At 49.4% G+C, this 27638-nt stretch overlaps 1 protein-coding gene across 7 annotated transcripts in view; it reads right to left on the bottom strand.

Annotated features, from left to right (window-relative positions):
- TTLL5 (tubulin tyrosine ligase like 5) overlaps nucleotides 1-27638 on the bottom strand; it is a 233541-nt gene that overhangs the window by 19818 nt on the left and 186085 nt on the right. For 6 of the 7 annotated variants that reach the window (XM_045014664.1, XM_045014666.1, XM_045014665.1 and 3 more), the window contains 3 exons: nucleotides 22937-23157; nucleotides 7936-8021; nucleotides 4279-4404 (listed from right to left, as the gene is read on the bottom strand). In XM_045014664.1, the coding sequence (XP_044870599.1) occupies nucleotides 4280-4404; nucleotides 7936-8021; nucleotides 22937-23157 (432 nt within the window). In that variant the 3' untranslated portion in view covers nucleotide 4279. The remainder of the gene's footprint in view (nucleotides 1-4278; nucleotides 4405-7935; nucleotides 8022-22936; nucleotides 23158-27638) is intronic. The other variant, XM_045014669.1, reaches the window with a different exon arrangement.

The raw sequence follows: 27638 nt of genomic DNA on the forward strand, positions 1-27638 counted from the left end.
GTCTGTCAGCACCTGTACCACTCGACCAGATAGATGGGGAAGAAATACCTCACAAGCTAGGAGGACGGCCCAAAGCTCTCGGACATTTATGTGAAGCGACAACTCCTCTCGCAACCATAGTCCTTGAGTCTTGAGGGCACCAAGGTGCGCTTCCCAACTGAGGTCAGATGCATTCGACACTAGGGATGCTGAGTGTCTCTGAGTCACAAATGGAACATCTTCCATCAGCGGGTGCAGGTTGGACCACCATTCTAGGGAGGTGAGTACCTGGGGCGGGATCATGAGAAGCCTGTTTAAAGAGTGTATGGCTGGGGAACAGACCAACGACAACCACATTTGAAGGGGTGTTAGCCATAGTCTTGTGTGCCAGACAACATAGGTGTACGTGGGTATGTGCCCCAGGTAGAGCCGTCCCTTGGGTATGGTGAATCGGGGCGACCGCCCTGGGCCCTGTGCTTTGGGGGCCCCTGCAGGCTGGTGTGATTAGCCAGCGTGATTGGTCTTGGAAATGACGGGTTGGTCCCAGAAGTGATGGATTCGTCACTTCCACCCCAGGCCCTGGCCCCAGGAGTCTGAGGCAGACCCGAGCACTGATGAGCGGGTGTGTGGTGACTTGTGTGATCAGATCTGACATTGCCTTGAACCTGGTTTGTGGCAAAAATGCTCTGGCCTGGGTGGAGTCGAAGACAGCTCCTATGAACTCTATCCTCTGAACAGGGACCAATGTTGATTTTGGTTCATTTATCAACAGGCCCAGAGCTTCGCAAGTGGGTTGCAGAGCCCAGACACTGCATTGTACCTGCTGCTCAGAGCGGCCCTTGATGAGCCAGTTGTCGAGATAGGGAAAATATCTGGATACCCCGATGCCTGGGGTAGGCTGTGATTACCACCATGCACTTTGTAACCACTCTTGGTGCCGTCGCTAGGCAGAACAGGAGCCAGGGAACTTCTCACAAACTGTAGGAATCTCCTGTGGCCAGGAAATATAAAACTATGCATCCTTCAGGTCGAGGGCAGCATACCAGTCTCCAGGATGGGAATGATGGAGGCCAGGCGGAACCTCAACTTTTTGAGGTATTTGTTGAGGTTTCACAGGTCTAGGATGTGGCATAGGCTTTGGAATGAGAAAATACCAGGATTTTTGCTCTCTTTGTTCAGCAGGAACGTCCTCTATGGCCCCCAGTCGTAGGAGGGCTTGCACCTCCTAGGTGAGCAGGTGCTCATTGGAAGGATCTCTGAAGAGGAACGGGAAAGGGGGGTGGGAAGGAGGGACAGAAATTGGAGGGTGTACCCCACTGCCACCATATTGAGGACCCCGTGGTCCATAGTTATGGTGGTCCCAGTGGGGAGGTAAGGTAATAAATGGTTGGAAAATAAATGGTGAGATAGATCCTGGTTGCAGGCTGGGAGGTCATCTTCGAGTGTCCCTTCAAATGATTGCTTGTTCTTAGGAGGGGCATGACTCGAGTCCAAATGAGACTCCACTGCCAAAGGTTGACCTTGGCGACGCCTATATCCCCTGCTCCTTCTGTGGTATGGTTCTGCTCTGGCCTAGCTTGTGAACCTGTGTGTGTGCTGAGGTTTAAATCTCTTCCTAGCATGGGCCAGGGGGGTACTGTACAGACCCAGCGAGCAGAGTGGTCCTAGAGTCTTTCAGGTTGTGTAATCTGCTGTCCGTTTGTTCAGTAAACAGGGCCAACCTGTCAAATGGGAAATCCTGGATAGATTGTTGGACTTCCACTGACAGGCCAGATGACTACAGCCACAACGCCCGCCTCATTGACACCACCGACACTATGGCTCTGGCAGTGGAATCTGCTGCGTCTGAGGTAGCCTGGAGGGAGGCCCTTGAAATTGCTCTATCTTCATCTAATATGGCATTGAACTCCTGCTTAAAGTCCTGCGGGAGCGAGTCAGTAAACTTGGCCATGGATTGCCATACATTAAAATGATATCTGCCAAGCAGGGCCTGGTGGTTTGCAATGCGAAACTGTAGGCTGGCTGTAGAATAAATTTTCCTGCCATATATGAGTCATTTTGTGTCTTTATTCCTGGGAGGTCGAGCTGGGCTAACCCTGCCTGCCGCACTTGTTGGGTGCCGCTACTACTAGCGACCCGGGGGTGGGGGCGTGTACAAGTACTCGAACCCTTTTGCAGGGACGCAATACTTGCGGTCTGCCCTCTTGGACATAGGTGGTAAGGATGACGGGGTCTGCCACAAGGCTTTTACGATGTTGACCACCCCATCATGGACAGGAAGGGCCACCCTTGCTGGGGCTGCTGCGGCCAGCACGTCAAATAGAGAGTCCACTAGTTTGAACATCTCCGCCATCAATCCCAGGTTCGCTGCAACCTGTTTAAGCTCCTGATGGTCTTTGACATCATCTTGAGGCACCATCTGCAAGGGCCCTGCTACTTCCTCATCAGGCAATAAGGAGGAGGAGACCAGCCCAGGGTGAGGGGCGGGTTCCCTGTTCCTTGCCTGGAGAGCCACATGTCCTGGAGGGAGTGGTTCCCGGGCCCCTTGGCCCAACCCGACATCCAAGCTCTGGGGGATAGTGGGGTGAGACACTGATGTTGAAGACCCTGAGACTAAGCGCTGGGTCTGAGGACTCCCAGCTTGGGAACATGCTTATGGGTTATACCTCTGCCAGGGCCCCGGGCTTTGACCCTGTGGCCACGTACTTATAGATTGGCCCTGGGGAAAACCTGCTGACTGTGCAAGTGGTGGTAGGTCTTTTGGGGCTGGCAACTCCTCACTCTCAGAGCCTGAGGAGCAATAATCTTCTTCAGGTGACCATGCTGGCATCACCATAGGGTAGGCTTTCCTGCTGTATCTGTCTGCCTCATGCCTGCCATTCGGGGAGCAGTACCAGGAACCTGCTGAGCCATGTTGCATATTCAGCGACCGGCGGTATTGTGTATAGGCCTGGTAATAATCCGGGGAGCGATACCACTTGCTCCGAGGATGGTGTGCAGGCTCTGGTGACCAGGACCGGGAGTGTGGGGACCATCTATGACGCTCTGGTGACTGACGACTGGTGTTGAGGCTCTGGCGACCAGTATTGGGGCAGTGGTAACTGGCAAGGCTTCGAGGAGCGGTGCCGGGACTCCTGAGAGTGCCAAGGAGGCTCTGGTTAGCAGTGCTTGGGAACTGGTGAGCAGTGCCTGCCAGGTGACTGTTGCCAGGGTTCTGGGAACCGATGGCGTGCCTCTGCAGCCCAGTATTGTGGGTCCGGTGACTAGCGTTGGGATCCCAGGGCTTGGTGCCTGGTGTCTGGCGATCTGTGCTGGAAATTCGTCAACTGGTTGCGGGTCTGTGCAGCTCTGGAGGTTGCTGGCACGGCACTGGAGAGTGAGATTGGGCTGGGGTATGGTGCCATAGGGATGAATTATGATGGGTGCCATTAAAGACTTTTACCTTGAGACGGATGAGAGGGAGGGGTCCTTGGGTCTCTCTTCCTGAGGAGTGGGCAGCATGGGGAGGGAGAAGATGTCGTTTGCCGCTTGAAAAGGCTTCCGGGGTGGATGGCACCATGAGGTACCGCGTGCCTCTACCACTCCCCAGAGTAGGAGACAGATCGTGGGGTGGGCTTATTTGTGGATCGCTGATTGGCATGGGCTTCTTACAGTGATTGCAAGGCTTGAAGCCCAAGGAGCAGGGCATGCCCCATCTTTGGACTAAGTCCTTCAGGGGACTAGCTATCACTAAAGTATACTAAACTATGAAGAACTGCTAACTATCAGCTAACTACAACTATTTTCAAAGAAAAAAGTTTAAAGAACCACTGAAAGGAGACCACTTGCTAGAGCAAGGGGAGTGTTCCAGCACCAACATTGGCCGGTAAGAAGGAACTGAGGGAGGGAGGGAGGGGGCCAGCGGCACTCTTATACCAGCGCATATGCACGCCAATCCAGAGGCACCAGAGCTGGTCCCCTATGGATACCACTGTGGGTAAAAACTTCCGGCACCAGTGCAGTGGCGAGCACACATCCCTACAATGGAATGGACATAAGCAAGCACTCGAAGAACTAGTATTTTCTTACACCTGCAGTACCACCTGCAAGTGGATTCTTATCTGAGCAGATTGGTTGCCAGCTTCTCTAGTGCCTGTGTTTCTCACTTCCACAGAACCTCAGACTCACCTTCTCTGCCTCTCTCACTCTTCTTCTCTTTGCTGAGACCCAAAGTCTACTACCCCTAGCAAGGCAATCAGAGTTACCTCTGAGGACAGAGGAAGAAGAATGGGCTGGGAGTCCAAAGGTGGCTGCTGTTACCTTAAACTGGCCCTGCCTGCACTGTCTTTCTCTTTCTCTGCCCTACAACTGTGCCACTGGATCTGGAACGGCTGGAAAAAGATTTGGATCTGGCGAATATAAGCTGGGGGCCAACTTCCAAAGGACCTGGAAAATGGAAAAGATGGCTTAGCTTGGGGCTGTCCCTCCCTCCTTCTGCACAGAAGCCTCCCTACTACTTGACCCACACATCCCTTATGCTAACAACCATCAGAAGGCAGCAATAGCCCAGTGGGTATGTCTGGAACAACAGGGACCCAAACAGCTTTTCCATGTGTCTCTGTTTATGGTAGTGTGACTGCAGACCCATCCTGCCCCAAGGGATTACAACATACCCAGAGATATACATTGGTACAGACATGTGAAAGAGGCTTAGAGCCTCTGTTTTAAATCTTGGTCCCAATATCGTCAATGGGAGTTGTTCACATTGACTTCCATTGAGCCAGGATTTCACCCTCTGTATGCTGGTGTCTGACTGGCCTTCTCAGACACCCCATCTTATAGATCAGAAAGGGCAGGACTCATCCAGGAGTAGTCTCTACAGCCGAGCAGTAGAGGAGGAGGGAGATGCAGCTCTAAACCCTGCGAAGATACTGCCGTATAATCAAATGGGCAGAAGGATCTCTCCACTGATAGCCTTTCCCAACTCAAAAGTCAGTCAAAGCCCTGCCCACTAGGGAGCAGGGTGCTCAATGAGTTTGCTCAAGTAATACTCTCCTGAACCTATTTTCCCCAGTGGATGTGGTTGTGCTGCTTCCCAATTCACTACCCTGAAGGTTTCCATGTCAGGACCTAATAAACTGAGTTTGAATTGGCCAAGCAGAGAGTGAATGCTCCTTCTGACACTTCAGAATCCATGTGGAACTTTCAGGCTGAGAGACAGAAGGGAAGGTATTTTGCCTGCATCCTCCCTTGCTGACCCTGAGGCTGTGGATGGAACTGCCCTATTTAATCTCTTGCCTTTCCAGGTTACTATCCATTCTACTTCTAGGACAAGTCCCTCAGAACAACCTCCCTTCTCTCTTCCCCAAAGTCATGCCATATTGTATCTGAGCTAGACTGCATGCTCCTCAGGGCAGGGCCCATGTCTCCAATCTCTCTAGTCAGTGCCAGGCACATGTAGGGCACTACTTATAAGTGAAATGATAACCAAACCTTATGATGAGAGAAACAAGGGCTACAGAACAAAGAAGGTACTGGGTTGCAGAGGGAGAGGAGGAAAAATGGCTTAGTCCCTCAGGCACCTGGAAAAGGGGGGCCTAAAGTTGAACTGGGCAAAGTATCTTCCCCTCACATTTCCAAGAGCAACAATCCCTTCTCTCCAGTTATTTTGCTCACTGAAATAGCACACACTACTCTTGGAGCTGTAGCACCTTTCTTCCGGGGCAAGGAGAAGGCTTTAGGTGGCTTACCCAGCAAGTCATGCTTCCATTAGCCCTCCTCCAAGCTCTGAGCTCTGTCACTCGAGCTTATACAACAGGCTCTGGCCTAAACTCTTCATTTCAGATTCAGAGAGGCAGGTTTGCCCTGGGTCAGCTAGCCACATCCTGCAGGAGAGGACTAAGATTTCTACCTCATGTGTTCACTTCAACTTGAACACTCCCAGTACGAATGGTTACATCTCTCCCTTAAAGAGGATCTCACAATTACCAAGGGACCCATACTATCTAGCTTACATTTCCTACAGTTCTAGACTGTTGCTGTCTATTGTCCCTCTACTGACAATTCCCCTCACACGTGCTCTGCATTAATTCCGGGAAGATGCTCACAGAAATAGGGAGAGGTTGCTGCCTGCAGTTACAGTAGACACATACAGGATCAACAGAAGGAGATACTTTCAGCGGTGGCCAGAAGGGAGTCGGAGAATACATTGCAGGTAAAGGGTTTGCTTCCTGCAAGGCTGAAGACTGTAGGGTGGCAATGGCGGGAGCTCTGGAGGGAGCAACCAAGAGAAGAACAGTGCTCAACAGACTGGCATGTTCATGCAGGATTGCATAAATCAGCTTGATCAGATCATAGGCACTGAGTTTTCTTTTTCCCTAGGGGTGCTCCACCCCCGCTTCACCCCAAGACCCTGTCCTCACTCCACCCTCCCCTGAGGCCTCACCCTCACCCCGCCTCTTCCTGCCCCCACTCCGCCCCTCCCTCAAGGCTCCACCCTCACTCCTCCTCTTTCCGCCCCTGTTCCGCTCCTCCCCGAGGCCCCGCCCTCACTCTGCCTCTTCCCTCCCTCGCTCCAACCCTCCCCCGAGGCCCCGCTTGCCCACTGCTCACTGCTTTCCACCCTCCTGCAAGTGTCTCCCTCAGCCGCTTCAACAGCTGATTGGTGGCAGCTGCTCGAACAGCTGTGGCTAGTGGGTGCTAAGCACCCGCTATTTTTTCCCCTTGGGTCAGATCCTCAGAACAGGGCTTTTAATCTGTAGTCCTATACATATCATGGCCCCAATACTCTGCAGCAAACGGGTTTTGAACTGTGCAAACTAGAATTCTGCACCAACTACATATACATTAAAATAGAGAAATTGTGTTATTTATTTTCAAATTTAATCCCATTTTACACTGCCCCACCCACATTATCAGGTCTGAGAAGGCTGCAGATTTTTCTGTTAACTGTTGTAAAAACTGCTGGTAGTAAAGCTGAAGGTTTTGGCAGGTGGTAAAGCATGGGAGGAAGTTTGGAATTGTACAAGAATTGCATTAGCTGGATGTTTTTGCTAAAGGATCAGCAATGAAATTGTTAATGTTAATATCGGAAATGTCATCCTTAAATTTCAGAGCTAACCACCCCCACTAGAGATGAATGGGGCAGGTCACTTCTTTTTGAGCTATTGTTTCAGGCTGTGCAGACTCAGGCAGAAATCACTGCATCAGAGACACTCAAGTCATGTTCTCATGGTTTTCTTAGCAACCATAAGGGCTAAAAATATAATTCTTTAAAAATTAAAGCTCAGATTCTGGAGCTCAATTCTGCTGCAAATTCCATGGCTGCAGCATCACAGAATACACAGGGCCTTGGCAATAACATCACATACAGTTTTGGTTCATCTAAACCAACAACATATCTGTTCTGCAGACACTTTTGAAGCAATGGAAAAAGATCAGGTTCTTGTTCCCTAGACACCAGTCCCAGAGGAACCTCTTTGAATTAAGCAGTCATGAACCAGAGAAGTAAGAAAATTAGAGAAGACAAATCCATATGACATACCTAGAGTAACCCTTTCTGGACAGAGAGGCTTTATTGCAAGACAGAAAAGTAAAAGTAAAAAATGCCCTGGCCTTTTAAAGGCCAAACAGAAACAGCAGAGTGTCCCTTAGCCAAAGCTAAAAGCAAAGGTGGCTCATTTTAGTCAAGCTCTCCTTTCAACCATATTTCTAGGGATCCTTCATCTCCACCTCTCCTTGCCAGACTCAGCCCCAGCTCCTCCTCAGTAAGTCCTTCTTACAGTGTCCCAGGAGGAATTAGTTCCACCCTCAGATGGCCCCGGGGCTGCTACTTGCAAACCACTGCACTCAGGGTAAGAAACTGTCTTTTTCTCTAGCCAGAGGGTTGGCCCCTTCCCTGCCAACTCCTGGAGATCAGCACAGTCCATCATTCCATTCCTTTACTCTTCTCTCCTTGTTTGTGGGACCTGCACTCACCTGTGGCTTTTGTGCCTGGCTCACAGGATGCTGCGCTGTTAAGGCTGTTCTGGAATCCATTCAGCTGCCCTTCTGTAGAAGTTACCCTGGCAGATAAAAGCACTGGATTAGAATGAGATCAGCATGGAAAGGCCAGGCCAGTGAGAGACACTAAGTCATATAGGCCACTGGGGCTCAGAGATGGGAGCCACAAAACACTATCTGAATGTGGAAAGAAATGGGCAGTGCCAGCAGGAAGCTCAAAAAAGGTAGAAGGGAGATAAGTGAGCCCACAAGCACCTGCAAGAGCCACTCCTTCTATATGCCTCAAACAGCTGTTTGTCCTGAATGCCCCTGTGCCTGGCTCTGAGAGAAGCAGATGGGAAGTGAAGGAAAAAGCATTTGGTTTTGAGCTGCCAAGTCACAGAACACACTTAATAGTACCATGGGGTCCATACTACTCAGAGCTCTGAAACAGAAAAGAAAAAACAGTTACTTACCTTCTTGTAATTGTTGCTCTTCAAGATGTGTTGTTCATGTCAATTCCAATCAGGTGTGCACACGCCACGTGCACGGTCATCAGAAACTTTTCCCTTACATGCATCTGACGAAGTGGGTATTCACCCACGAAAGCTTATGCTCCAATACATCTGTTAGTCTATAAGGTGCCACAGGACTCTTTGTTGCTGTTTTCCCTTAGCAGCTCCCGTCAGGTTGGCTAGGGAGCCCCCTGGAGTGGCACCTTCATGGTGCTAAATATATGACCCTGCCAACCTGACTCCCCCTTCAGTTCCTTCTTGTCGCCTACTCCGACAGAGGGGAAGGAGGGAGGGTATTGGAATGGACGTGAACAACACATCTCAAAGAACAATACTTACAAGAAGGCGAGTAACCATTTTTTCTTCTTTGAGTGTTTGTTCACATCGATTCCAGTCAGGTGACTCCCAAGCTCTCCCCTGGAGGTGGGGTTGGAGTTAAGGAACCACTGATTAGAGAACTGCCCTGTCAAAAGCTGCATCCTCTCTGGCATGCTGTGTGATGGCATAGTGGGTAGTAAACGTGTGCATGGATGACCAGGTCACTGTTCTGCAGATCTCCTGGATGGGCACCTGGGCCAGGAAAGCTGTGGATGAGGCTTGAACCCACGTCGAGTGTGCTGTAATAGGTGTAGCTGGAACCTTGGCGAAGTCGTAGCAAATACGGATGCCCTCCATTATCCATAACTAAATGTGCTGTGAGGAGACTGGAAGCCCTTTCATCCGAGTTGCCACCGCTATGAACAGTTGATTCAATTTCCTGAAAGTTTTGTGCGCTCAGTATAGAACGCTAGCGCTCTCCGGATGTCTAGCAAATGAAGTCTCTGCTCCCACGCATTGGCATGCGGCTTGGGATAGAAGACTGGTAGAAAAATGTCTTGTCCAATGTGGAATTGAGATACCATCTTGGGCAAGAAGGCTAGATGAGGCCTGAGCTGCACCTTGTCCTTATGGAAGACCGTGGGAGGGTGGGGGGTGGAGGTCAGTGCTTTTAACTCGGACACCCTCCTGGCTGAAGTGATGGCAATCAGGAACACTACCTTCCACGAGAGATACAGAAGGGAGCATGTAGCCAGTGGTTCAAACGGGGCTCCCATTAGTCTGGAGAGAACCAGATTGAGATCAAGTGGGTATAGGTGGTCAAGAATGTGGGTATAGTCTTTCCAAACCCTTTAGGAAACGGCCCACCATGGAGTTGGCGAATACAGAGAGCCCTGACTTTCCCGGGTGAAATGCCAAGATGGCCGCAAGGTGTACCCTGATGGATGATCCTGCCAACCTTTGCTGTTTCAGATGTAGTAGGTATTCCAGGATGAGTGGTATAGATGTCTGAAGCGGAGATGTGTGATGATGCTCACACCAGCACGAGAACCTTTTCCACTTAGCTAGATAAGTGACCCTAGTGGAAGGTTTCCTACTACCAAGCAACACCTCCTTCACCAAATTTGAGCATTGGAGGTCCGTTGGGTTTAACCATGAAGCTTCCAAGCCATGAGATGAAGAGATTGGAGGTCTGGGTGAAGGAGGCGACCATGGTCTTGGGTAATCAGATCTGGGTAAAGTGGTAGTGCTATCAAGGCGTCCACTGACATCTCCAGAAGCATGGAATACCAATGTTGTCGGGGCCATGTCGGGGCCAGCATCATCACATCAGCTTTGTCTCTGCGGATCTTGAGCAGCACCTTGTGAATGAGTGGGACCGGTGGGAAGGCATACATGAAGTAGTCACCCCAAGGTAGCAAGAATGCTTCCGAGATGGAGCCCAGACGGTGTTTCTGGAAGGAGCAGAACGTTGGACAATTCCTGTTGCTCCTGGTGGTGAATAGGTCCACCTGGGGAAAGCCCCACCTTTGGAAGATGGAATGTAAGACGTCCAGACGGACTGACCACTCGTGGTTGAGAAACAACCTGTTGAGACAGTCTGCAATCTCGTTCTGGGAGATTATTCACCTGGAGGCGTCCTGAGTGGGCTATAAAGAAATCCCAAAGCTGGAGAGCTTTGTGACAGAGAGGGGAGGAGTGGGCTCTGCCCTCTTTGTTTATGTAAAACATCGCAGTGGTATTGTTGGTCAACACCCCCACGCACTGACCTTGAAGTCTGTCCTTGAAGGTCTGGCAGGCTAGTCTCACCGCTCTGAGCACCTTTATATTGATGTGGAGCAGGATCTTGGACTGCAACCACCTGCCCTGCATCTATAGATCTCCAAGGTGGGCCCCTCCAACCCAGGTCTGATGCATCTGTTACCAAGGTCATGGATGGCTGAGGAGCGCTGAATAGGACTCCCTCACAGTCCAGCCACCAGCATACGGTGCCCAGGACTCGTCTCAGCACTGTTACTACCGAGTCCAAACTGTGTCAGCCTGGGTGATAAACTGAGGCGATAATTGAGAATAAACTGGCCTGAGTCTTAGTCTGGCATGTCTGACCACATGGATGCATGCTGCCATGTGTCCGAGAAGACTCAGGCATACCCTTGCAGTCGTGGTGGGGTATCTCTTGAGAGTCTGAATGATTCCTGTTAGTGCTTGGACTCTGGACCCCAGTAGTATCGCTCTCGCCTGAACTAAGTCTAGCAGCACTGCCCCAATGAATTCTATTCTTTGGGTCGGTGACAGCGTTGACTTGTCCACGTTGAGGAGGAGACCCAGTCTCTGGAAGGTATTTGTGACTAACTGCACTTGGAACTCCACCTGCTCCCTGGAACACCCCCACAGCAGCCAATCGTCGAGGTAGGGATACACCTGTACCTGCCTCTTGCGGAGAAAGGTCCCATCCACTGACGTGCACTTGGTGAAGACTCAGCGGGCCGTCGATAAACTGAATTGGAGCACCGTGAACTGGTAGTGCTTGTGATTGACCACAAACCTCAGGAAACGTCTGTGGGACGGATGAATGGCTATGTGGAAGTACGCATCTTTCATGTTGAGGGCAGCGTACCAGTCCCCCAGATCCAGGGAAGGAATAATCGAGCTCAGGGAGACCATGTGGAACTTCAACTTTACCATAAACTGGTTGAGTCCTCACAGGTCTAAGATGGGTCTGAGACCCTCCCCCCTTTGCTTTTGGGATTAGGAAGTAACGGGAGTAGAACCCCTTGCCCCATAGCTCCCGAGGAACCTCCTCCACTGCCCCTAAGGCGAGAAGCAATTGCACCTCCTGTACAAGGAGTTGCTCATGAGAAGGGTCCCTGAAGAGGGATGGGGAAGGGGGCTGGGAGGGCGGTGAGGAGCAGAATTGGAGAGAATATCCCACCTCTACCGTATGAAGGACCCAACGGTCCAACGTTATAACAGACCACGTATGGTAGAAGTGGAATAGACAGTTCAGAAAGCAGGGAGAAGGATCCGGTATGACGTCTGGCATGCCGTCCTCAGGCATCCCCTCAAAACCCTTGTTTGGATCCCGACTGTGGCTTAGTCAGGCCCTGGCCCTGGACTGACGACTGGTTAGACGGCCTATGCCTATTGTTCCTGACCTTACGGTGGTAAAGGTCCTGACTTGGGTGGGGTTGATATTGTCTCTGCTGTTGCTGGGGTTGAGGTTTGAAAGGTTTTCTCTGGGTAGCAGGTGTATGCATCCCTAGAGACTTCATTGTTGCCCTTGAATCTTTGAGTCTCGAATCTGTCTGGTCTGAAAACAGCCCTGCGTCATCAAAGGGAAGGTCCTGCAGGGTCTGTGGGCCTGGAGCCAGAAGGTTCTCCTCATGACCACCCCTGAGGAGATGGTTTGTGCTGCCGAGTCGGCCGCGTCAAGGGAGGCCCGAAGGGACGTCCTGGCCACCGCCTTCCCCTCCTCAACCAGAACTGAGAACTCCGCTCTTGACTCTGCAGGGAGCATCTCTTTGTATTTGGACATAGCGTCCCAAGAGTTAAAGTTATACCTGCTGAGGATAGCCTGCTGGTTGGCTATCCTCAGCTGTAGGCCCCCAGCAGCATACACTTTCCTGCCAAAGAGGTCTATACGTTTGGCCTCCTTAGTCTTGGGGGCTGGTGCCTGTTGCCCTGGCACTCTTTTTCATTTACCGTCGAGACCACCAAGGAGCAGGGGTGTGGGGGAGAAAATAAAAACTCATATCCCTTGGAGGGGACAAAGTTTTTTCTCTCCACACCCCTCATGGTGGGCGGAATGGAAGCTGGAGTCTGCCACAAGGTCTTCTTGTTATTCTGAATTGTTTTAATTATTGGCAGTGCCACTCTGGAAGGACCCTCCGAAGTGAGGATGTCCCGCATTGTGTCCTCCGATTTGGTTGCCTCCCCTCCCTGTAGACCCATATTATGGGCTATGTGGTGGAGTAGGTCCTCGTGAGCCCCGTGGTCAATGGGTGGAGGACCTGAGGCTCACGCTCCTGACACCATCTCATCAGGCGAGGATGATGATGAAGCAATCGGGATTACAGGGTCCTCATGGCTCTCAAGCTGCCCTAATTGTTCCTGGGCTGTGCTAGGTTCCCCTGTTGTTCCAGCCCAGTTAGGAGTGTCCTGGGCTACAGGTGGCACTGGACCCACATCCCCCCAACTGCTCTGCAGTTTGAGGGGGCAGTCTGGTGAGGGCCACTTCCGTTGCCCGAGGGGCAGGTCTATTCCTCGGTGAGTGGGAGGGGTGACGTCCTGAGGCCACCGACCTGGAAGCCCTTGAAGGGGTACCCTGGGCCTGGTGGTAAGCTCAGGGGGTCCAGAAGGGCCATTGTGTGGGGGGTAGCCACTGCAGCTGCCATGCTGTTTTGACGTCTCTCCAGAGCTTCCCGGACCTACGCCTACTGCGCCTTGAATAAAACGATTTGGCCTTGGAGCCCGAGGACAACGACCAAGGTGGTGCTGACGACCACTGTGCCAGTGGCCGGTGCTGTGAAGAAGAGGTTGGGGATTGGTGTCACGATGACCCTGTTGAGGATGGGAACTGGCTGTCCCTCGAATGAGACCGGTGCCGCAAATACAGTGCTGGGGAACAGCTGCTGCGCCCTGGTGCCGTAGGATGGTGCCGATCCTCTGAGGGTTTCCTAGATCAGCACTGACCCCTCAATGTCAAAGATGTAGATTTCCTCTCACCCGGTGCCATGCAAACTTGTACCGTGGGTGGTGCTGGGGAGTGGTGTTTTGGGGATGCGGATCAGGAATGGTGCTGGGAATGGGGACAAGGAGCACCACATCATCACAGGCTTGCCTCTAGATGATACCAATCTAGGTGGTGCCAGAGGCTTCTCTCTGATAGTTGAGGCGCCACAATTTCAATGAGGTCCTTAGAAGCCTCAAAAAGTGTCCGAGGCGGAGGGTTGCTCCAACACCTCCACCAGGCACTGCCCTGCAGGAGAGTCACTAAATGCCGGACTCAACGGTGCCAGCTGCTTGGTGGCTGAGTCTTTCCTTTGGAGCAGCAGAGCATCCCCTGATGATCTCGCAGCCCTCTGAGGAGAGCACCCTCTGTCTGTCTTCTTATGCCTCGTGTGGCCCCAGAGACGTGGAGCGGTACCGGGGCACTGCTCCTTGCTGTGGTGCCGGGGATTTCCAGTTCTGAGGGTCTCTCCCGCCAGAGTCCTTCATCGGCACCAAGTTGCAGACCGATCCTGGGGCACTCTGAACCGACGAACTCGGGCCCGGGGCTTGGCGGTCTGGTGCCGCAGGATGGAGTGCGGCTTCCATCAATAGTTGTTTTAAACAGAAATCCTGCTCCTTCTTGGTTCTAGGCTTGAAATCCTTATAAATCTTATAGTGCTCTGACTGATACGCCTCCCCTAAGCACCTAAGGCACAAATCATGAGGGTCACTATTGGGCATAGACTTCTGGCAAACACCGCAAGACTTAAACCTCTGGGCTTGCAGCATGCCTTGCAGTCCAAGGTGGGGTGATGGGATACAAATGATCCCAGTCACCAATCACTACTACTACCTATACTAACAACATTAATCACTAAAACTACGAAGAACTAGGCACTAGGCTAAGGGAGCACTTGCAAGCAAGTGAACGCAGTTCCAGCATCGCCACGAATGGTAAGAAGGAACTGAAGGGGGGTCAGGTCAGTAGGGTTATATATTGAGCACCATGAAGGCGCCACTCCAGGAGGCTCTGTAGCCGAGCTGACGGGAGGTGCTAAGGGAAAAGTTTCCGACAACCGTGCACATGGCGCAGACACACCTGATTGGAATCAACATGAACAAGCACTCGAAGAACATCTTTGTTAAGCCATTTGGTAGGACACTACCACACACAGGGAGGGAGGTTGCAGAGAGGGCTGTGTTCAAAGCTAAGCTCAGGATCTCACACGCTGACTCCAGCTGGAGAAGCACACAGAGTCACTGAGCTGTAAACTGAGAGCCACACACAAGAAAAATCCAATCCTTACGCACTTCATAAAGCAGATGCCTCTGCAGGGCCATCTGCAGTTAGTACAAAAGTTTGGGGCACAAAGAGAATAAATCCTCTTGGCCTTTGTGCGGTTCAACTGTGCTTCCTTTATCAGGGGAGTATCACTCTCATAGTGAGATTAGCACTTTCTCCTGCTTGAAAATGGATTAACTCACTGAGGACTCTAGGTCAAACTAGATGATCATAATGGTCCATTCTGGCCTTAAAATCTATGAATCTATTCCCTTCTCACTGCTCCTCTCTCTCTCCCTGATCCCTCCTGACTCCCCCTCCTGGCTCTCTGGCTCTATCCTTTCTGACTACTTCATGGCCCTCCTGACTTTCTATTCTGGTCACTCCAGACTCTCCTGCTCAGTACTCCTGTGCCTTTCACAATTCTTCCTCCTCCTCCCCTGACTCCCCTCTGTTGCACAAGTTCATAATAACTTTCAGCTCTCCTCAGTGATAAGAATAGTAGTCTCCAATCCCCATGTGATGTGCTGATGACTAACAGACTCAGGCACATGTGAGCAACTTCTGAACGGTTGAATGACACCTTTTGTCTTCAGATTTCAGTCAGCAAGTTGCCAGAAAGGTGCTCCTGACAGCTGTATGGCCAGGCAAGGGCACCTGTATTTTTCTCAGCTGGGTTGCATGGAGTAAATTGGGATCCTGTGGAGAGGGCTCTGATATGACATTTGCATGGAACAGTCTTTGCCTTAGCTCAGTCATAGTCTGAAATGCTATTGTCAAATGACACGCTGGATTCCATGTTTATTGTTTTTTATGGACAGTTTTGGATCCACTGTGCTCATGGTTTCTTACTGCCAATGCTGCAAACTTCAGCCAGGACCTGAGAGTCCAGCTGCACTCTTTTTGCCTCTTACATAAAGATTCTGCACTCATAATTTAGCTGCCGATTCTGTCAGTGCTGCATGAGTCAGAGTCGAATCCAGCTCACTCACTGTAGCTGTGTGAAGTCTGCAGGACTAACAGATAAAAAGATGTTGTGTCAGTAAAGTCAGCAGGTGTGACAGTAAGACACGTGGAGAACTGAGGGTGGGAGGATTATGCTTCTACCCATAACTGCATTTAAACAGAACTCTCTCTCTCTGGTGGCATCCCACACACCTGCCCACCATCTTCTTTTTCTACATACTCTTTCTCTCTGTAAACTCATCTACTCCTGCAGTTTCAAATATCACCTCTATGCAGATGATTCTCAGATATACATCTTTGCCCCAATCCCTTGCCATCTATTTATTCTCACATCTCAAATTCTCTCGTGTCCTCTTAGAAGTCCCACTGCCGTTCATACTTCCCAAACTGAACTGATTATCTTTCCTTCCAGTTCCTCTCTTCTCCATCCCTGAGTTGCCTGACAACTTCACTGTCTTTCCCCTTTTCCAGGCCTCAGTGTCTGTCAACTTTGGTGGTTCTCCCCAACAGTCCTTCTCTCGCTAAGTTCTGTTATTTCTTCCTGTTTAATGTCTCTAAAACTGCCCGTTCTCCATTCTCACCTTTGCATAAATTCTCATCAGTGCCTTGATTCTTTCTTAGCCTGATGACTGCCTTGGAATGGGAGCTGACGTCCTTCACTTTGACATAACACCACTTTCTTCTACACTGTCTGGCACAGACTGCAGATCTGGAGGGAGCTGCTCTTCTACAGGTTACGGGGGATCTAAATGTTGACCCTCTTTATTGTTACAACTTATTCCTGGGAAACTAATGGGGTAAGGGGAACAGAACTGATCCCAGAAAATTCACATAATACAAGAACTGAGGTTCGACCAGAGGACAGCACCAGATGTAAAGAGCCAGTGCTAGTAGGGCTTGTTCCTCTTTGTTGTTCTTGGATTGGGGGCCTCTGCATGTGTGTCTGTGTGTATGATGTGAGGCTGGCCAGGGGCTAAGAGCTGCAGACCTAGTGAGCCCAGCTGTGTCAGTATGTTAAATCAAGGCACTTCTCTCAGATGCACTGCTACAGCTGCCAAAAAATGTCAAAAGGTCAAGCTGCCTGATTAACCCAGGCACTCAGGAGCTAAAATGACAAGCATGCCTCTGTGCAGCAGTAGCAGAAAGTGAAAGAGGTCCCAATAACAGCCGTATGCTTCCTCTGTTGCTGTCTATTCTCTCCACAGTGGGCACTTTGCTTTTGTGTGAGATACACTCAGCACACTTGAGACACTTCATGTCTGCCAAGGAATAAACAAACATTGGAAGGATAGGGTTCAAACCAGAACTGAAGTGATTTGCAGAGCTCTCTCTGCAGCCACCTCCTCTGATTTCTGCATATATGCCAGGGTTGGCCAGTTCTTGCTAAGGCAGCTGGCTATAGCCAATATCAGATTGCATTCAGGACTCCACCCGATTCTGAGGTGGATTTGCAGAAGCCTGAAGAGAGGCATCATCTCCTCCCTGTTCCTGTGTTGGTTATGACAGTGCAGAACTCTTGAACCTTTCGCAGATAATGCTGGTGCCACACAAAGTAAATATATAAAAGAATAATAGTGCAGAAGGATTCTTTTTGGAAATGGATATTTGACATACTAATCAACTTCATTCCCTCTGAGCCACAGTACTACTGGCTACAGGGAACAATCAGTCAGAGCAGGTGCCTGAATGGGAATACTGGGAAATAGAATTAACACAAAAGCTCAATACACAAGATTGATCAACATCACAATCAGGTTCTGTCAGTCAACGCTGGCCAAAGACCGGCCCATGGGTCTCCCTAGGCTCTATGCATGCTGGTGCCATGAATTGTATGGTTTCTTTTCTCCACTTGGCGCTTTCTCTCCCTTGTCTGCAGTGTTCTTTTCTTTGAATGATGGTTCTGCTCACTAGCTTTTCAAGGCCCTGTTTTACCTGGTGCTGTCACAGTTCTGGTTTTAAAAAGCAGTTCTCAGAATAGCGACTGTTAAAAATAGCATCGTAGCATTTCATATTTATTGTATCTCAGTCACTCCAAACCAAATGTTCTTAGATTACAAGTGGAAATTTTTTTTTCTATCTACCAATCATGCCAACTCACTTTAGGCTCTGAAAGTCAAGCTGTTTTATTTCTGCTTTGCACATCATCATCTGTAATGAAGGTTCTGCAGACCAAGTGCTGCCCTCAGTGACATCTGCCTGACCCCACTGTTTATAAATGCTGCTTCAATGACAGTGTGATGTCACTGTCTCCAAAATCTGCCCTTGGTAACACCTGGATGACCCCAACAAAGGATATAATTTTGGCCTGCAGAACCACCATTACTGATGATAGCGTACAGGGTGGAAAGAACCCAGCTTGACTCCTGGAATCCAGGACAAGTTTGTGGTGCTAGCAGTTAGAAAAGCTATCTTTCTATTTGTAATGTGAGCACATTTAATCTGGAAATTATTGAGACACAAACATGGAACCCATGAGACCATTTTATAGAGTCACATTTCTAACAAAGCTGCACTTTAAACAGTTCCTTTCAGTGCCACGGTCTTTTCCCATACCTTAATGTAGGCCCCAGTTTTCTGCTCCATTACCTTAGTAAGGAGTCTGCCTTAGACACAATCCACAACAAGGACACCCTTCCTCTTTCCCAAACTGGGAGACTGAGAAAACAAAACGGAACAGAAATAGAAAAGACAAGCCTTGCTTGTCTGATTGTTCCATTACTTTTTTCTTTTGTGTCCTGAGTTACTAAATGAGCCAGTAATGTTCATCTTTAGAATCTCTATCTTGTTTGTAGCTGAGGTTTCCCGCTCTCATGCTTCTCCTGCTCTTCTGGACACCATATGTGCTGGCTGAGTGAGATGATCATACTTACAAGGAAGAGATGGTTCAGGGAGACAAAATTGTCTACACAGCCTGGAGGAAACTCTAAAAACAGCTTTGAAAAGAAAATGTGATTATATTAAGCTACAAACAGCAGAGACAGAGAATAAAATGGTGTTAGAGAAATTACAAAAATGAATCACAGAATCATTAGGATTTGGAATGATTAAAATGAGACTTTCCCTCAATGAATGAAAGTCAGTATATTCCATTAAAAGAAATAGGCAGGGCTGAGATCTCTTGGGAGGAAGGAGGCCTGGAAAGTAGCCAAGACAGAGTTAAGGGAGATGGTGGACAGCAAATTAGGGATGTGCTGGAAATCCCATATGGCAGCCAAAAAGCAAATTATACACTGTGTTTTATGTAAAGAGGCACAGTATCATGTCATTGACTAGGGATGTGGTAGTTCTACTTTCGGATATAACCACTTTTGGAATATTACAATTCCACCTCAACACAAGCGTAACATTGACAAATAGGAGAGGGTCCAATAAGTAAAATGAGATGACTGACACCTTGGTGGGTAGGACTACTATATGAGGAGAGGTTAAAGAAATCTCAGTACGTATAACTATAACTAGGAACCTTGAAGATGTGGAGGAGAGGATTCAAAGGATGCCAAGCACTGTATTTAGAAGGGAGAAGGTTTTCTGGAAGGAGTATCTGTAAGCAGCAGGATGAAACAAACCAAAGGAAAAATTTGGGCTGCACATCAGGAGCAATTTCCTAGCAATAAGGTTGATTAGACTCTTATATTGTCTCCCAGGTGAAGTGATGGAATTCCTGCTACTGGAGTTATTTAAAAGCAGGCTGAACATAGCATCAGAGAATGCTCTGTACAGAGGAGCGGGAGAATGGAAAGAATGGACTGGAAGAAATCTTTTTCATCTCTAATCTCTGTGATTCTTTGAGGAAGAATTTCCTCCATTCACCCTGCTTTGTACATGGTACCTCCGGTCCTTTCTCTGATTTGGATGGATAGATTAGGTAGGAAGGTGTAGTGAGGCGGCCTGGCTCCTCGCCGCACCTGAGAGGGCCGAGCCAGAGCAGCCGCCTCAGTGGGGAGAGTCACCGCCGCCTGTCCCCGCCCCCCGGAAGTCAAGGGGCGGGACAGGAAGTATAAAGGCCCGGTCCCAGCGCTCAGTTGCCGCCCGGCCGCTGGAGAGGACAGACGCTGGTGCCCGAGCTCCTGTTGGGCTGAGCCTTCCCCGAGCCCGGTACCCTGAGGAGCTGCCTGAGCGTCCCCTCGCCCCGTGTCCTGAGGAACAGCCCGACCTATCCAGCGCTCAGTACCCCGAGGAGCCCATGGTGTGGGGACCCGGCGGAGGACGCTAGGGATGGACAGGTACCAATGGAGGGGGAGATTGGAAGTAGCCCGGGGGTAGCCGACCCCAGTCTGGCCGCAGCAGACCTCGAGCCAATGTTGGTGTGTTGCGGTCAGGACCCCACTGACACAGCAGCAGACTGACTGCCGCCGTTAGGGCCCCGGGCTGGGACACAGTGGAGTGGGTGGGCCTGTGTCCCCCCTGCCACCCCCCTCACGGGTGGCAGTCTCCCCCTCACACCAACGCTCAGGCGTAGGAGCCTGGACTCACCTTAGGGTGCTGTTTGTTGCCCCGCCCTGACCTAGGGCTTGGGCTTAAAAGACTGTGTGTTTTGCTCAGCCCCGGCTTGAGGGTCTGAGCCCCTGAACTACGTTGTTTGCTGAGCCCCTGCCTGAGGGTCTGAGCCCCCTGAACTGCTGTGTGTTTTGCTCAGCCCCTGCCTGAGGGCCTGAGCCCCCTGAATACTGATTGTTTGCTCAGCCCCTGCCTGAGGGTCTGAGCCCAGGACTACTGCCTGTTGCCCTGCCCTGACCGAGGGCTTGGACTTGAACTACTGAACGGTGTACTCAGCCTCGTGTAGTGAGGCGGCCTGGCTCCCCGCCGCACCTGAGAGGGCCGAGCCCCCACACCACGGGCTCCTCGGGGTACTGAGCGCTGGATAGGTCGGGCTGCTCCTCAGGACACGGGGCGAGGGGACGCTCAGGCAGCTCCTCGGGGTACCGGGCTCGGGGAAGGCTCGGCCCGTCCTCCTCGGGGTACCGGGCTCGGGGAAGGCTCGGCCAGTCCTCCTCGGGGTACCGGGCTTGGGGAAGGCTCAGCCCAACAGGAGCTTGGGCACCAGCGTCTGTCCTCTCCAGCGGCTGGGCGGCAACTGAGCGCTGGGACCGGGCCTTTATACTTCCTGTCCCGCCCCTTGACTTCCGGGGGGCGGGGACAGGCGGCGGTGACTCCGCCCACTGAGGCGGCTGCTCTGGCTCGGCCCTCTCAGGTGCGGCGGGGAGCCAGGCCGCCTCACTACAGAAGGACAGACAGTGGTTTGAAAATGGTCAGCTTCCAGTATGCTAGAAGAATAGCTGGACACTGCTTCTTTCCATGTAAGTGAAAAAATATTATTGTGAGATCACGTGAATGGCAAGAATGGGTTTGGAGCCTTGTCCTGGAGTCCGAAAGGCAACTCAGAAAGTATTTCCGGAGTGGCTCCTTGCAGCCTTCGATACTTGGATTACGTTTCAGAAATTTTGCAGGAATCTTCTGCTCCTCCCTCCCCCTCCCCTTTCTGTGCATTTTTGGTGCTGAGCTTTTTCCGGTTTTCCCACACTCCTGCCTGTCACAGAGCAGAAACCACAAAAATGCAGCGAAGTAAAGTCTGTCCAAGAAGCTGCAATTCCATCTCACAAGGATAAACATTCTCTCTGCCAACAAGTGAGCACAGCACACCGGCATCTTCAAATACACATCCCTGCTGCCCAGCAAAGGAACCCACTGACACGGCCTGTCACCTGTACTAACATGAGCCACCCCAGCACAAAGAGAATCAGATGGTGAATTCACCAGCACAGACCTGCCAGACCTCATGATCACAGCCGCCCTCACTGCGTCAACCAATCCTGCTAATGTCCTGTTTTCTTTTTAAATAGTTTTGGGGGATGAATTTTATCTCAACATAGGCATTGTGCAGGCAGGAAATATACCAGCTTCTCCAGCACCTCTGCCCATGTTCCTCCAAAACACCTTGCTCCTCCAGTCCTGCTCCCTCAGCCCCCCAACCACAGCATTGCCAATGCACCTCTATTCTGCACCTGAGCACTTCCACAGGGGGGCTTTTGGAAAAATGACTATTTTTTATTAAAGCTTCTCTCTTAAATAGGGAAAGGGATGCGAGGAGTCAGAGAATCTGGCAGGAATCAAACAGAACTGAGGGGAGGGGGTTATAAATGTGATTTCCCCCACATCAGTGTTTTAGAGATTAAAACAAGTCCAAAGATGGGTAAGGAAAAGGGTTTGAGAGACTTCAATATGAGGAGACATTGTAAAGATGGGGACTTTTCAGTCTACAGAGAAGAAGAATGAAAGGGGGCATGATACAGAGAGATATAACAATGAATTGTACAGATACAATTACCCTCTCATAACACAGGAACAAGAGGATGCTCAAGGAAATTAAAAGGCAACAAACTTGAAACTGACAAAAGGATTTTTTTGTTTTTACACAGCACATAACCTGTGGAACTCACTACCACAGGATAGGTCCGAGGCCAAAAGCTTAGTAGGGTTCAAATAGCATTGGACATTTATATGGGAAATGACAAATATACATAAAGCATACAGGGAGATACAAACCCTCATGCTTCGGGACAAACCAACCACTAGCTGATGGGGTTAGGAAGAAACTTCTCCTATAGGCAGGTGAGCCCATTATTGATAGTTCTGGGGGACAGGCATAGTGCAGGCAGGAAATCTACCAGCTTCTCCAGCACAGCTCTGTCCATGCACAGCTCTGCCCATGCACTTCCAACACAACTTGTTACTGCAGTCTTGCTCCCCCAAGAAGCACCTGCCACTCACCATTGTCAGAGACAGGGTAGAGGCCTAGGTAGCCCACTTCTCTGATCCTGTATGGCAATTTCTGTGTCCCCATAGTTGTATGAAGCTATGGCCCTGCTTACACTCTGAGGTAAAGCTCCATTTTAGGGTACAACTACTCCAGTGTATCAAGGCCAGACTCTTACAAGGTCTCAATTCAGGAAGAAAGCCCCAAAGGATCTCTATCAAAAACACTTGCTGGCAATATGTTCATAGAATCATAGATTATTAGGGTTGGAAGGGACCTCAGGAGATCATCTAGTCCAACCCCCTGCTCAAAGTAGGACCCCTAATCCCCAAATCGCCCCCATCAAGGATTGAACTCACAACTCTGGGTTTAGCAGGCCAATGCTCAAACCACTGAGCTATCCCTCCCCCCTATCCCTTCCTCATAGATTTCTCTGGCACGGGAAAAACTTACTTGGAAATCCTCTGGGCTGCCACTTTTCTGACCACTGCCTGCCTATGATTGGCTGGAGGCTTGGGGACCAGGTGAGAGGATGTACTCTGGGATGGCATCACTTTGTGTGAACTAGTTGCCTTCTGGATGCTGGCAGTGGCACTTGATGTCTTGCGGGCACCAGAATCAGCTGGCATGGATATATTGGTGGAGCTGGGTGGCGGGTGGTTGGCAAAGAGAGCCTGGTAGAAAACAAGATACAGGGATTGGTTATTTTCCCTTTGCAACTCCACTGGGAGAACCCATGTGGTGAGGAGCCTTGCCTGGGAAGAGAGAGCCCCAGCCTGGTGAAGGGGACCACCCAACTAGAAGGCTCCTGGGACAGTCTCAGAGATAGATACAAACTGAGGGTGACTGATTCCATGAAGGAGTTTTTATAGCAGAATTCTACAGTTTTGGAAAGTCAGGGTTAGTTCTAGACATGCCGACAAACTCTACTACTGTGGCACAACACAGCAAGTGCTACAACACTGACTCCCATATCCAACCTCCTCCTAGTCTTTGAGCTAATAGGAAGCCCTAAATTACCCTCACAGAAGCAAAGGGCACTAAGAGGGCAACTGATAAAGAGGATTTCTCCCTGACTCAGGCTCTGGGGATGCTTTGGGGAGAGAGGAAAGTTCCCAGTCATGAAGGGAGAGATATGCTGAAGGTTTGGGAGATGGGGAAAAATAGCCTGTGCACTGCCAGGCACTAAAGAACAAGGACACAGGTGGCAGAGCAAGGGAATGGCTCTCTGCACCAGCTCAGCTGAGATTCAAAGCAGCACTCAATTCTCTTTAGAAAGTTGCAACCTGCCTGGAACTCTGCCTTATCCTTCTTCAAAGCTGCTTAGTTAGATCCCCAGTTCAGAGCAGTGAATTGTAGCCATGTGGCTTAGTGGTGAAGAGTCTGTTATGAAAGATGAGGGGAAAGGGTGAGCACTAGCCGGTCTTCTGGGAAAGGGTGGGGCTTCAGTGCACTTGGTTGCATTTGTCCTGAGTTTCTTTCTCTGGTGAGGAACACACAGAGGCACAGTGAGTGGGCTCCAGGCTCCAGAGAAAACCACAATCTGAGGGTTGGCAGAGTCCCAGCATAAAGACAGGAAAAGCCCCTCTCCCCCACAATTCTCTGGCAAATGGCAGGGCACTCGTGTGGGAGGGAGTTTCTGACAGGCAGAGCCTAGGGGAGAAAGGGGAATGTCAGAGCCAAACCAGGCCTTTTCCACTACAATTCACTGACAAGATCTGCTGAGCTTTTTACTCCTCGTTAACCTCTCCATGTCCTGCAGCTCCATTTTGATCCTGGATTCCTGAGCAGGCATAACTATAAATGACAAGTCAGGGGGAAGGCAGTCAATACCACACTCTTGGCTTAGTCCAGTACAGCTGAGAGCCTATCATATTATCAGGGAAGGGATGGAGTCTCCCCACTCACTGTGCTTTCCTCCCCTGACCCTGAGACCGCTCCTCACTGCATCCTATTTGATGCCACGCGCAATAATTTTTTTCCAAAAGTGCTTTTCCCTTGTTACTAAAATCCTGACACCTAGAGTTTGCAAACCTCTTGCTCTGTACAGTCTATGTCACCTCCCCAAACATACTCAGGCAAGAAGGTCAGTCACCCAGGAGGAAGAATAAACAAGAATTCTTATAACATAGGCTGATCATCAGAGGCAGGGCCGAGACCTGCCTAAGGGAAGGTTAGGGCTGTTTTGCTTGGGGACAACAGACTTCTGAAAGGTCTCTGTCTCCACACTGTGCTGAGATCCTGGCTGCCTTCCACCGCAGCCAGGGTGTAGAGACTAGGGTTGACACTGACCATGGCTTCTGGATCCAGCTACAAAGCAGGCTGCCCTGCTGTGAACCCTATGGGGGCGGGGCGGGAAACCAGAAGAAGCTACTGTGCAAACAAAGGGCAGCAGGGGAGGCCAGACAGAGAAAGGGATGGGAAGAGATTTCAGCACAGACACACATGAAGGAGAGCCCTCATCATTCAGGATCCACAGAGTCCAGCTCTATGCAGAACTGAAGCATGGAAGAAGCTCTGATATAAACAGCCCAGGAGCATCCAGTACCCAACAGTTATTACTTTATTAAGGGAAACATCCTGAACAGGGCTCACAATGCTGGAGATTTGGACTGGCTGCTGAGGAGACCCATGCCCTCCCCTGTGGAAGGTTCCGAGGGGCACAAATCTGCATAATAGTTAGCACAATACAGGACTTTGCATCTTCAAAACACTGCAAAAACATTAGCTAATTAATCCCCGCAACATTCCTGGCAGACAGGTCTGGAGTATTAACCCCATTTTATAGGTGGGCACTCTGGGCCACAGAGAGGGCAAGTGACCTGCCACAGATGGAGTCACCCTCAGAGCTAGAGTCAGAACTCAGGAGTTCCTGGGTCTCAGTCCTGTGCTCATACCAGTAGCTCACACCTCTCCTCATTTTATACAGAAACAAAGTACACACAGAATGATAGCTGCACAAAAAGAATGCTTTTTAATTAGAAAATGTCACAAGTACAATCTGCCAGTCACGGTGAGGCACATGGTAAGGTATCAGCAAGCAGAAACCAAGCTTCCTGTACCTACTCACAATTAAAGTGAGGAGGTACCAGAAGTTTTAACTAAAACAGTTATGCTAATGATCTTCAAAAACAGAAATAAGAAGGATCCTGCCACTTACCCTCCCATATATCCAACATCTATCCCTGGCAAAGTAATGGAACAAATGCCGCAAGTAAAATCAATAAATAATCACTAAACCTCAGAATGACAGAATCACAAGCAATAAGCAGAAATGAGTATTTATAAAGATTAGCTCATCAGACAAACATATTTGCCTTTTGGGACAGAATTACAAAATAAGTGTAAAATTTGGTGGGGTTTTAGATGTTTGTAAAGCATTTGCTACAGTTTTCTATTAAATTTATTCACAAAGTTCAGTCAAATCAGCGTGGATATGGTAGAAAACTGGCTGAGTGACTAAACAAAGGGGCAAAAAGTAATGATAATTGGCAAAATACTGAGTTGTGGGAAGGGAACTCTAGTGTGGAACCAGGGTGGTCAGTGTAAGGGCCAATCTGATGTAAAGACTTCATTAATGCTCTAGAAAAAGGAGAGCATGTTAATAGAATTCACAAATTACAGTACAGTGGGTCCTGCTTTGTAAACTACTCAGGAGAGGGACTGTCTTGATATATGTTAAAATAAACTGACTGTATGCTTTCTCCTTCTACCCAACCCTTTGTACAAAGTTTGTTTTCTTAAACTGTGAGCTTTTGGGGACACAAACTGGGTTTTATTATATATTTGCAAACCATTCAGCACATTGTGTGTGCTGCCATAAATAAATAAATAAATAAAACGAGATTAGAAACATGGGGGCAGAACTTCAGGTGGTATAAATCAACATACCGTCACTGACTTCAGTGGAGTTGTTTTATTTTACAGTAGAACCTCAGAGTTACAAACACCTTGGGAATGGAGGCTGTTCAGAGCTCTGAAATGTTTGTAACTTTGAACAAAACATTATGGTTGTTCTTTCAAAAGTTTACAACTAAACATTGACTTAACGCAGCTTTGAACCTTTACTATGCAAAAGAAAAATGCTGCTTTTAACCATCTTAATTTAAGCGAAACAAACATAAAACCAGTTTCCTTACCTTGTCAAAACTTTTTTTTAAAACTTCCCCCTTTTTTAGTAGTTTATGTTTAACACAGTCCTGTATTGTACAGTATTTGCTTTTCTTTTTGTCTCTGCTGCCTGACTGCATACGTCCGGTTGCAAATGAGGTGGGGTGGTTGACTGGTCATTTTGTAACTCTGGTGTTCGTAACTCTGAGGTTCTACTGTACATAAACTAAAGATATGACCCCACAGGTAGCAAATAAAAATTGGATTCACCTTGGAAAACTGCAGTTAACACATCTGCAGAAAAAAATAATCCAAGGGAGAAAGCTGGGAAAAAGAAATGGATGAAGATGGAGGGAGGCAGTTAATTAGTCTTTAATGCAACATGGTAGCAAAAATGGTCAATGCAGGTTAGGCTGCTCTCAGAGAGGCCTTGCATCCCAGAGCAAGGAGCAGGGGAGTTCTAGTGCAGCCACACCTGCTGTGAATGCCGCACATTCCCAGTGAGACACTGGAAAATTTTAGAGGACATCCAGAAAAGAATAAAATAAATTAGTTATGGGGAAAGTTAAATCTCCTTAGCTTAGCTAAGCGCCGACTAACTTGGGACCATGCAACTTTCTGAAAGGTATAAGGGGAGAGAGGAAATATTTAGCAACAGGGGATGAACTGGACACAGTATTTATATCAGAAAACTATTTAAACTACTGATTGAAACTGTAACCATGAGTGACCCCAATACTCATTATCATTTGTTGCATGTTTTATCTGCCCCTTTCTGACACAAGGCTGCACTGATAGGGATCATTTCACTATATGACTGAACTAGGGTTGTTTTAATTTAGCCTATTTCCCATTTCCCATATGCAATGTTTGGGATAAAGCTCTAAATCTAGTAACTGCCCACACACATACAATAGATACAGGCTAAGCAGACAGAACAAACCTACATAGGGGAGGAGAAGCCTCCAGGACAGTTAGTGGCATCTCCCCAGTAGAGGGAACAATCAGAAAGTAAACACTGATTGTTTAATTTCCTAAGCAAGGG

The sequence above is a fragment of the Mauremys mutica genome, chromosome 4 (assembly GCF_020497125.1).
Source record: "Mauremys mutica isolate MM-2020 ecotype Southern chromosome 4, ASM2049712v1, whole genome shotgun sequence".
Lineage (NCBI taxonomy): Eukaryota > Metazoa > Chordata > Testudines > Geoemydidae > Mauremys > Mauremys mutica.